This window comes from Schistocerca cancellata, chromosome 1 (genome assembly GCF_023864275.1).
Source record: "Schistocerca cancellata isolate TAMUIC-IGC-003103 chromosome 1, iqSchCanc2.1, whole genome shotgun sequence".
NCBI lineage: Eukaryota > Metazoa > Arthropoda > Insecta > Orthoptera > Acrididae > Schistocerca > Schistocerca cancellata.
In genome coordinates, this window is record NC_064626.1 from 388,432,850 (window position 1) to 388,445,047 (window position 12,198).

The window sequence follows — 12,198 nt, forward strand, 5'->3', positions numbered from 1 at the left end:
AAAGCAGAATACGACAAACACATTAATAATGTAATTCAAAGAGTGTAATACACACAATAACTCCTAATCAGGAACACACTGCAATGAAACCAGCTTCTGTGTCATGATGAAAGTTTTGACATGTGCGATGGAGTAACTGACTCAAACACATTTCATGCCCCAGATTCTCATTCAGCTCCTGCCCACCCGCCGTGATTTGTGTGTGAATTTAGATTTGCATCCAAAGATGTGAGCAATTTTCCAAAACATATTTCCGTGTTTGCGTTCGTTTTGGATCTGCGCAGAGCTCTTACCCTTAGGCTAAGGTCTTTTTGCGCATATTATATGTGCGCTAATGATTGCGCAGACTATTAGTGGCGTATGTTCGCTCCCTCTGTTCACCAATTGATTATTTTATCTTTGGAGAAAACTATCTACGGGTGGAGCAAAAAGGGGGATTAAAGTAATAGGTGTTTGCTTGTGTGAGAAACAGGCAACCCTCTAAAGAAATGGCACTCCGTTGTATTTTAAGATCTGTACCAAACTCATTGCAAGGTATAAATTAATTTATTTCAGTACTAGATCTGAATATTAATATATGAGCTACTGAGGTGTGCATAATACTTTTGTACCTGCAGTGTATATACCATAGGGTAATCGTAATGACATTACCGTTAGCTGGTGCTACCAAAGCTCAACAGAATTTCTGAAACTGGCGTGTATCCAAGCACTCTAAAATATTTCATATTGTTAGCAATAGCCATTGATCGTAGTGCTAAGCTAGCTTGTGATATGCATAGCTTGTGTATGAATTTCTCGTCATTATTCTTATGTTACATTACATTGCGTCTACAGCCTCGTGAGCTGTAGGCATGAATTGTGTAAATTTTCTGTAGATGGCCTGTGCAGTGGTTGAGATGTGTTGCTCATTTAAACTAATGTATCATTGTCAAATACATTAAATGGAAACACAAGTTTGTTATGTACGTTGCATTAGTGTCTAAACCTCACAGTGTATCAGTCTTTGCCAGGAAAATAATAGAGCTGTAGTTTTTCTGTAATTGGACTATACATAGTACATAGGTGTGTACATTGCAGCCACTAAGGTACTCTCATTTCTTATGTGTTCATTCACATTCATTTAAAACATTTGGCAAAATAAATGCAAATTTTAAACTCACCGTAATGTAATGAGTACAGTGTTCAATAAGTAGGTAAGTTGATGCGTTTAGTGACTTCTGAGCATGAATGAACTTCGAATAATGCAGTAATTAGTTGTAGAGTTCATAAATTTTGATTGACAATAGTCTTGGCTCCATTTACTCATGTGGAGTTGCATGCAGTGTCAAAGCAATGGTGATTCTGCGTACTATGTGTGACCCGATGACAGATTATTTTTATCATGACAAAGGTAGTATTTTAGTCTGTTGCTAAAACAGTGTTAGGTATAATGAAAGGAGAGGTAGATCCAGGTGGTGTTCATGAGTCTCCTGCCATTAACACACAAAGGATTGTTGTATGAACATTTTGCAGAAATTCATACTTCCATCATTTGCATGCCATGATAAATTATTACATGCTGAACAGTTGAAATCTGCATCCAAACAGTGAAAGTATAAAGATCTGAAATTGAAAATTGCACACTATTCTGACACAGATTTTACAGTTCTGTTGACAGTGGGTTCTCCAAAGTCTGTTAGTTAGGTTAAAAAAAGAGAGAGAGAGAGATGCTAAAGAAATTAAGAGGTATATGGAGGATGTAGTCATATTCATTGGAATTGTAGAAAAACCTGAATTAGGTGATCATTTTTGAGTTTGAGTATCCTTTAGCACTGCTATCAGGAGAGATATTTGGTGTTGCTCAAAAGTACTGTGTATTACAGTATTTAATTTAGGTTGGTGCTCTTTTTCATTTCTTGTTAACTTTCATCTGCATGGTCAACCAATTGGTTTTGTCTCTTTTTGTTTAGGAGGGGGATGATAGCTGCTGTATGTTGTTTGTTGGGTAGATCTTTATCTTGCATACCTTCTGCTGAAACTGTTACCTATTTTCATCATTTCCTGCACAGATACTTTCTTTCCTCCACTGCTAAGTCGTCCTCAGTTCATTTTTTGTTTGTTATATTCTGTCCTTTTCTTGACGTGTTGAGTTGAAAGATAGAAAAGAAAATTTGTTGGTATCTGTTGTTCAGCTTTCATATTTGCTGTTTTCCATGCATTTATTAACTATGCATGTCTAATTTTCTGATATGCCAACAGCAGTACTACTACAGATGCACATTACTGAGAAATGCCATTGATTGCAGTTTGCCCGGTACTACCCATGAATTCTTCTCTGTCCTTTAAAAAATGTAAACATGACAGACAAATGAAGATTTCTAGTTGAGTGAAGTGTATTGTTTAAGATAATAAACTATGATTAAAAGATTGGAGACTTGAAACTGTTGCTCTGATTGTCGTAATTATTGCTCTGCACCATACTCCATAATATTTTATTTTCATGGTTGATTTAAAGTCATTTTTCATAGTGATGATATTATTTTCCCAAAATGTTGTCCAAGAACACATTCTTATGTTGCTGCCAATAAAGCATTACACAAGGTATGCAACTAAAGACTAGAACAGGGGTAGTATCAACCAAGGCACTTTTTCTCTATTGTATATATTTTGGCTTTCTCATAGCCAGTGGGAGAATAGTATCGTGTGTTTTGAGTGCTGGAACTGAAATCATTGGAACATATTCTTAACATGTTCTGAAGCTGATTGTTTGGCTGTGGTTTATGAGGAAAAGCTCAATTTTTTTTTTTTTTTCCCTGGATAAAGTGCTTTGTTTAATGGGGTCTGACTGTTAGCATGTTCATCAAAATATTAAATTATGAAATCTAAGATTTGTATATCATAAACAGTGCCGTCAGATTACATTGTATCACTTAATGCTCCTTTGTCATTTTCCAGTATGTAAGAAGTTGTCTACAAGCAGCAGCCCCTTGTACAGATTAGGGTCAGCAGTGAGAAAGATGGATTTTCATCCTTCGCTTGTCAATCTTTCAAAGGCAAACAGGAGTGATTATACGAATCTCTATAGCAACAGAACACAGGCAACATATTTGGTCTGTGCCAGAAATTTTGCTGTTAGCAGTGTGAAAAATGAAGCAGAAAAATCACATGGAGGGGACCATACTAAGTTGTGGAGTGCAGAACGCATACTTGCTGCTGGACTGCTCGGTGTGGTCCCTGTAGCATTAATTTTTCCATCGCAACCACTGGACTGTCTTCTTGCCTTGTCTCTTGTGATGCATAGTCACTGGTAAGAATATTTTGTTTTCAATGTGATATGTAATCCTTATTGTATCTTTTTCTTATAAATTTTAGATTGTAATGTGAAAGAAAAATGACTCTAACAAACCAGCTGCCCCTGTTTCCTGTAGTTCAGGATTATTCAGCACTTGTTCTTAAAAAAAGTTTAAAGGCAATGAACAGAATTACAGAAAGCATAATATTTTAATTAATATGATTTGCTGAAAGCTTCTCAGATTGTTTCACATGTACAGCTAGCCAGTTTCGGAAACTCCCCATTTCACCACACTTTGGGTTTGTTGAATGTAGGCTCTCCAATCAGTGGGTATGTAACAACTATTTGACCAACTGCCACCTTGGTTGTGGTGGCACAGTGATAATAGCATACCAATATTCTAACAATGGAAAATCTAGGACGGAATAACAACAACATTATGTAGGACGTTGAGTCACTGACAGGCACAAGAAAAATGCTGCTATATGTGTCAGCTTTCAGTCAAAAGGCATTCTTCTGAAGCAGAAGTCACGTACACATTCATACAAGCACAACTCGTGTACACATATGCACTGCCTGTGGCTGCTGTGGCCAGGCTGAGTCGAGCTGTGCGTGTTGGGAGCAGCAATCAGGTGTGGTTGCTGGGGGTAAGGATGTGGCATGGGGTGGGGTGGGATGGTGGGAGGATGTATGGGACAGGTCGTGCATCTAGATCATATTGCAGTGATATGAGCCATGTGGCAAGGGGTTGGGAGTAGGGGTGTAGCAGGATATCACATAGGTTTGGGGGCAACAGAATACCACTGTGCAAAGGGTGGGAAGGATAGTGGATGGCATAGTCTACATTTCAGGGCATGATGACAAGAGGTAGTTGAAACCCTCGCAGAGAATGTGATTCCGTTGTTCTGGTACTGGGTGGTACTGAATCGAGAGGGGACTCCTCCTTCGTGGCTGGGCAGTGGATCTTTGGGGTTGGTAGGTGATTGGAAGGACAAGACTCGATCTGTTTCTGAACAAGATAGGGAGGTTAATTTCGGTCTGTGAAGGCCTCAGTGAGACTACATTCCACCAGAATCAAATCACTTTCTACCCCATTCAATTCATCTGTTTGGCCTCAACCCAAAAAGCCACCTTTTTCAGTGTTGACCTCTACCTCAAGGGTGAGTACAGCAGTACTTCTGTTCAAATCGAACCTACTAACCACCAGCAATACCTCCAATTCGACAGTTGCCACCCATTCCATACCTAGAAGACCCTTCTATACAGCCTAGTAACTTGTGGACATCACATCTGCAGTGAAAAGCATTCCCTCTCCAAATATACCAAGGGTCTCACTGATGCCTTCAGAGGCCGAAATTATCCTCCCAACTTTGTACAGAAACAATCTCCCTTGCCTAGTTTCTTCAGTCACCTAACCTCCCAAATACCCACAGTCTAGCCACAAGAAGTAGCACTCTCCTCATAACTCAGTACCTCCCAGGACTGGAGCAAGCGAAGCACATTCTCCACCAAGGATTTGACTACCTGCTGTGCCCTAAAATGAGAAACAGCGTGCCCACTATCTTTCCAAATTTTCGCACAGTGGTATTCCACTGCCCACCAGATCTATGCAATACCCTTGTCCATTTCTACTCCACCCCTGCTCCCTACCCCTTGCCTCGTGGCTCATATTCCTGCAATAGGCCTAGATGCAAGATCTCCCGTACATCCTCCCACCTACTCCAGTCTGATCATGGTCATCTCCTATCCCATCAAAGGCAGGGCTATTTGTGAAAGCAGTCATGTGATCTACAAACTAAGCTGCAACTACTTTGCATTTGATATGGGCATGGCAACTAACAAGGTATCTGAAACTTCCTGCCAGATTAAAACTGTGTGCCGGACCAAGACTCGGACCTGTGCCTTTCGTGGGCAAGTGCTCTACCAACTGAGCTACCCAAGCAAGACTCACGCCCCATCCTCACAGCTTTACTTATGCCAGTACCTCGTCTCTGCCAGGAAGTTTCATATCAGCGCACACTCCGCTGCAGAGTGAAAATCTCATTCTGGAAACACTGCCCAGGCTGTGGCTAAGCCATGTCTCCGCAATATTCTTTCTTTCAGGAGTGCTAGTTCTGCAAGGTTCGCAGGAGAGCTTCTGTAAAGTTTGGAAGGTAGGAGACAAGGTACTGGCAGAAGTAAAGCTGTGAGGATGGGGTATGAGTCATGCTTGGGTAGCTCAGTTGGTAGAGCACTTGCCCGCTAAAGGCCAAGGTCCCGAGTTCAAGTCTCGGTCCAGCACACAGTTTCAATCTGCGAGGAAGTTTCATATCAGTGCACACTCTGCTGCAGAGTGAAAATCTCAGTTTGGGAACAAGGTACCTGTCTTCATGAATGGCCACTGAAGCTGTGGCCAAGAGGTAGCTGGACTATCCAGTTGTCAAACATACTGCTCAACACAATGTGCTTCACTTCATGTCTGTTTCACAGCCTGCATCATCTGGATCCTTCCTGCCAACACCAGCTTTTTTGAATTGGACAGGTGGAAACACTCCTTGCAATATCTTCTATGTCCCCGTAACCCCCTTGCCTCAGCCTTCGCTAGTTCCTGTCATCCACTTACTATACCCTTTCCTGCTCCCAATCCAACACAACACAGTACACAGCTTTCTAGTTTGCCTACACAACCTCTAGTCTTTTCCCCCCTTCCCTACTTCTCTCCTTTTGTGCTCCCTTCCCAACCCCCCCCCCCCCCCAAAAAAAAAGAAACCTTCAAATTGCTTGCGGAAGCCTTATCCTGTCACCACCATGTCAGTGCTTGCGCCCACAAGCAGCACTACACCTTTCCCAACCTCTCCCTGGTATCTCCACCTCCCAGGCCATCACTCACACCTGATTGCGCAGTTACAACTCAGTCCAGCCACAGCACCCAGAGACAGTGGTTGTATGTGTGAGTTGTGCTTATGTGAATGTATTTTCAGCTTCAGGAGGAGGCATTTTGGCTGAAAGCTAAAATGTATAGCAGTTTTTCGTAGTGCCTGTCAGCAACTCAGTATCCCCTCTATGTGATGTGGATACCCACGTTCTGTTTTTCATACTTTCAGAATAGTACACAAATGAAAGAAAAAATTGTAGAATTGAGTTGTGGCATTATCAGTAAATATTCTAGAACCAACCTGGTCCCACTTAACGTGCAACACTCCTCGGAAACATGCTATCACAGGCGAATGATTTAATTTTCTGTATGATATTCAATACAAAAATGGGCCAGTTTAAAATAGAAATAGTGGCCTAACTGCAATTGGCATCACCATCTTTATCATGTTGATTCTTCCTAGGTATGTGGCTTATGCTACCAAAGTTACATGCTACAGTTACTTAGTCAGTCCATCAGATGTTTCATTGATAGTATTCAGATACATATTTACTTGACCACATCTGCATGTTCCCATATTTGGAGCCTGCTGTTTGAACTTAAAGCAAGTGTTACACTTTCATTCATGACCATTAATGACTGACTGAATTACTCCAGTAATGCTATAAGTCATTACTCCAGTAGTGCCGTAAGTCATAAATAATAACCTGATTTTTCATAACTGTTGCTCACTTAACAGTTTTGTCGACATACCTCTGAGCCATCTATCAATCTCAGAGTCTTCCACAAATAGCAAATTGACACCAAATGCAAACTTGGTATTCACCAGTTCATAAACTGATTTCTACCTGCTGCTGATTATCATTAAATTGTCCAAGAATATTTAGCAGGAGAGGAACATTCTTAGCTGAAGATACACTGCGGCATTAACAACAACTCATTGTAGTACTGCTAAATGCAGTCTTCAACTGATCATCAACCATGGAAGCTCCTTACACCAAATAATTTTACTTTAAATTTTAAAAAATTCTAATTGTATCATCCCATACTTTTTTTTAATTTTTTTTTTTTTTTTTTTTCTTTTTACAATCTGATGTTTTCTTGTCCTCTTCAAACGAGCGAGGTGAGAAAAATTATTATAATTGTTGTTGTTGTTGTTGTTGTTGCATACTTATATTATGATATATGTAGACTTTGCTATCATTATTGTAGTAAAAGGGGCCTTTTTTTTTTTTTTTAAATCATTGTTTTGCTCCAGTAGGGATATTTCCAGGATACATACATGTACCACCAGTGAGATACTCTTGAACAAAATTCTTGACAGTAGTCTATTTGTAAAGAAGAATGTGCATTATATGCGGAATTTGTTTCAGGTTGAAAATTCCTGGCAGATTAAAACTGTGGACCGGGTTGAGACTCGGAACTCGGGACCTTTGCCTTTCGCAGGAAAGTGCTCTACTGACTGAGCTATCCATACATGACTCAACCTGTCCTCACAGCTTCAGTACTGTCAGTACCTCGTCTTTTACCTTCCACTTTGCTGCAGAGTGAAAATCTCATTCTGGAAATATCCTGCAGGCTATGGCTAAGCCACGTCTCCACATATCCTTTCTTCTAGGAGTGCTTGTTCTGCAAGGTTCGCGGAAGAGCTTCTGTGAAGTTCGGAAGGTAGAAGATAAGGTACTAGCAGAATTGAAACTGTGAGGACGGGTTGTGAGTCGTGCTTGGGTAGCTCAGTCAGTAGAGCACTTGCCAGCGAAAGGCAAAGGTCCCTGCCCTGGCACACAGTTTTAATCTGCCAGGAAGTTTCATACCAGTGCACACTCCACTGCAGAGTGAAAATATCATTCTTTTCTCAGGACATTTGTATTACTTTCATTCATGAAATTGTGACAAGCTAGGTGAATATGCTTTGTTGCAGCACCCTACGAATCCAGGTTGGCAGTTGGACAAGCAATTTTATATAGTTAGTGACTGAAAAGCAACCTTGCAGTGCAGTGAGTCTGTGGTGCATTGAAAGGGAAGGGCAGAGGGGGGGGGGGGGGGGGGGGGAGGTTAGTGAGAGAATCTTCACACTGGTTTGTTGCAACAATAATACACATTTGTTTTCATAAAACTTTGGTTGCAGCTATACTGATTGCAACTTTAGAAATATTTTTGAGAGTTGTACTTTCAGCAAGAATGATTCATTCTTTCTGATTATTACTCAGGGGCAGAGCTACTCCAAAAGATATATTAAATTATTTTTTATTACTATATTACCAAATTTGAATCATCTGGAGGTATTTGGAATTCTTCCATGTGGATTTAAATGACTACAGTCAACGTTTTTAGAATCGTGGATATTGACTGGTGTATTTCAAATAGGCGTCAGCTAGTGTGTATGCAGTGACTTGAAATGGTGGTTTTCTTGCATGGAATACAGCTCTTATGGGCTTCTAGAAGGCTTAAACTAGCTGTGCGTAAGGCAGTCTTACCAATCTCCACATTAGTTTCAATTTCCATTGCTTACAACAAATGGGAATCAGTGTGACTGTATCATCACTCTCAACTCTGTCTCTCTGAACTTCTCTTTTGTGCTCTGAAATGCCATCAATCAACAGTCACTATTTTTGTTTTGATAGTTTTAAAGATACTTTCTTGTTTCTGCCTTGCAAATTTTGTCCACTTAGTAAAGCTATGCCAGGTTTGTCACTGTCTCACTTCAGTCCACTAGATTACAGTAAAATAAGCATCATCACACAGCGATAATTTCATGAGAAGAGACATTTCATAGAGGGACAAAACTGTCATTACTTTTAGGTGCTAATAAGTTCCTTCTAATGTTTTTTGCTTGATAAAGTGCATTAGCATTACTGAAGACAGATTTTGTCGTATTTGCGTTGTTTTCACAGGTAGGTGTTAGATAGAATTGCCAAAAAATACATATTTTCAGTCGTATTGAAGGGGACAGTAGAATTGGTAGAACTTTGCAGCACTTAAGAATTTGACCACATTGGTAATAGTCACAGCTTTTCCGAAGTATGGAAAGCAGGAGCCTCATCTCATATTTACCCAAATGTCCTGTTGCTATTACAACAGTGTAAGTGGATGTCATTTACTTTTCCTTAGCTGTTCATTTGGCTGTTGCTTGCTTTAGTACAGGTGATTGGAAAGTCAGTCATGTGAAACATTTTTGCTGAACTTCTGTAATAAAATGGAAAGGGAAATAAGAGCTATTGTTATGGTTACTTTTTGTCATATGTTTTCCAATCATTTACAAATGGGCATTGATTTTCCCATTATCAGAACTACTTACAGGTATAAACAACACTAACCTTTCTTACTATATTAGCATTAAATACTAAACACAATAAAAGTCATAATAATAGCAGTTTGACAGTGATATTGATGACAAAATGCATAAAAATTTCACTTGTGTTGCACAAGGCTAAAAACAATGAAATATACTTTTCATAATTAAAATAAAAAAGAAACACATTGATTATGGTGTAGTGGCTCAGAAACTGTATGGATAAAAGTGAGAAAAGTTTGCCCCCATAACCGAGTGCCCAGCATGTCGTACTACCATGCGCAGAACCTGGGTTCTATTCCTGGTACTGTCCGGAATATTTCTTTTGTGGGAGGACTAGAATGGGGCTCACTCAACCTTATGATACCAACTGAGGAGCTACTCGAATGAGGAGCAGCAGCTCCCAGAACCAGTAAGCTAACAGTGGCTAGGAGACTGGTGTGCTGACACCATGACCCTCCATAATGCATCTAATTGATGCCATGTGGCAGAGGATGATACGGCAGCCTGTTGGCACTCATTGTCAATGTGCCTGGTCATACAGTGTAGTTTTAATTTTTAAAAGTGAGAAAGAGGAAATATATGTTCTGCTCAAGGCAGAATGCTTGTATTTATAACATGAACTTAAATTGCTAATATTGTGAGGAAGGCAGAACAAGTAGAGGATGCAACAAATCTGCTAAAGAGACTGCGTACACTACACTTGTCTGTCTTCTTCTGGGCTAGTGCTATAAGGTATGGTATCCTTACCAGATAGTGTTGACAGAAGACATATCAAAAAAGTGCATAGAATCTATGAACCCTCTGCCATACACATGAGTGTAGTGTGAATCACAGAATGGGCGTGTAGACGTAGAAGTCTTTGTAAAAATCTCAAGATAGAAGCATATCTGGTTTTAGTTATCAAACAGTGTGCTTGCCAAGTATGTAACTTAACATTTTTCCCTTCATTTTGTATCCTCATACTTTTTATTATAAGTAAGTTAACAAAACTAGAAATAGTTTCATATCCAGATTTGAAACAGTGTTGCTGAGATGTAGTGTTCGCATAATGGTTTTGTTACAGATGTATGAAATTTCTGCAGAAGTTAACAAATTGCTTTGTTAATTTATTACTTGTAATTGTGGAACTAAAAATGCATCTCATATTTGTTCCAGGGGTATTGAAGCAATTGTTGTGGACTATGTGCGGCCTATAATTTTTGGAAAAACTGTTCCAGTAATTGCACATGCTTTGGTTTATGTGCTTTCAATATCAACATTGACAGGCTTACTGTTTTTGATTTTCAATGATTGTGGCTTTGCCAATGCCATTCACTTACTGTGGAAACTGTAATTGTGAAACAGTTTCAGAACTAATTAGTATATGAAGTGTGTACTTAAATTAAGTAACATTATGTACATAAAATTGGACTGCAATACAATCATGTAAAGTAATTATTTATTAAATGGTCTTGGTAACTAAAAGCCATTCTTATTACTTTGGTGAATTCAACAAATGGCGATACACTGTAATTGTGAAACATTAATATTGTCAGATGTTTCCTTGGGAAGATGAAGTTAGAAATCAAAGTGAAAACTAAACCACAGTAGAAGATAAAACATAGCTTTTATGGTATATTGATAATTTTTACTTTTGGACTGTGTTACTACAACTGAATGAAACACAATTTTCATGCCATCCACATTTCACCTTTACTCTCTGCAAGGCATCTTCAGTGGCAGTTTGTGTGGTCAATTTTCTACATGTTATGTTTCTGTTTCCATTTTTTGTGTTGTTCCTCTTCTTACAATTGCCACTTGGGGTTTTTGTTTTCCACATTTCACAACACTAGGAACTGAACACTTGTTTTCATCTGACAGTCAGCAACACAAACCAAAACATTGCATCAAAACAAGTTTTCAGTTCCTAGTGCTGTGAAATGTGGGAAATAAAAACCCAAAGTGGCAATTATAAGAAGAGGAACAGCACCAAAATGGAACAGAAAGATAACATGTACAAAATCATTCACACAACCTGCCACTGAAGATGCCTTGCAGATAGTAAAGGTGCAATGAGCATGGCATGAAAATTGTTTCATTCAGTTGTAGTTAGACAGTCCAAAAGTAAAAATTACCAGCATACTGTAATATTACACACAACGGAGGAAGACGTGGCTACAAAAGTTGAAGATGTTAGAACTGAGCTTTCTGAAACTAAATTTAAAGGGAAATGGATAATGATATTCCAAAATTCAAGAAGTGCAATGCTCCAATATAAGATGTCACTCTTTGTAAACCAGGGTAAGAAAGAGAGCGCGCGCGTGCGCACAACACACACACACACACACACACACACACACACACACACACACACACACACACACACAGAGAGAGAATTTTTTCGGATCTCCCCGTTGGTAAAAAAAAAAGTGTTACAGATCATTAGATTATATAATGTATTTGGATAGATAAAAAAAATCTACTTTCCAAGCAGTGGCAGGAGAACACACATATAAAGGTATTAAAGTTCGCAACCTTCTGGAACCAGTGAGTCCTTCTTCTGGCAGAAGGGGAAGGAAGAGGAGTGAAGGAAAAGGACTGATGAGGTTTAGTTATCATCATTGAAGGCAACAAGCAACAAATGGAGTAAAAATTCACTAAATAACTCACCACAATCACATTTTATTTTTGCACTCACAACAGTGTGTTCAGAACACTGCTGAATGCTCATTGGCTGTCGGAGGATGCATGGCATATGTTCACAGAACAAGCTTAAACTCGACCGCATCACCAGTCTTT

General features: G+C 39.4%; 1 protein-coding gene across 1 annotated transcript; it reads left to right on the forward strand.

Annotated features, from left to right (window-relative positions):
- The first annotated feature begins 378 nt into the window (after nucleotides 1-378).
- Nucleotides 379-10,884, forward strand: LOC126175413 (succinate dehydrogenase [ubiquinone] cytochrome b small subunit, mitochondrial). Its single transcript, XM_049922215.1, has 3 exons — nucleotides 379-534; nucleotides 2,935-3,286; nucleotides 10,576-10,884. Exons 1-3 carry the CDS (start codon nucleotides 489-491, stop codon nucleotides 10,751-10,753), a joined length of 576 nt encoding a protein of 191 aa, XP_049778172.1. The 5' UTR covers nucleotides 379-488; the 3' UTR covers nucleotides 10,754-10,884.
- Nucleotides 10,885-12,198: the final 1,314 nt, after the last annotated feature.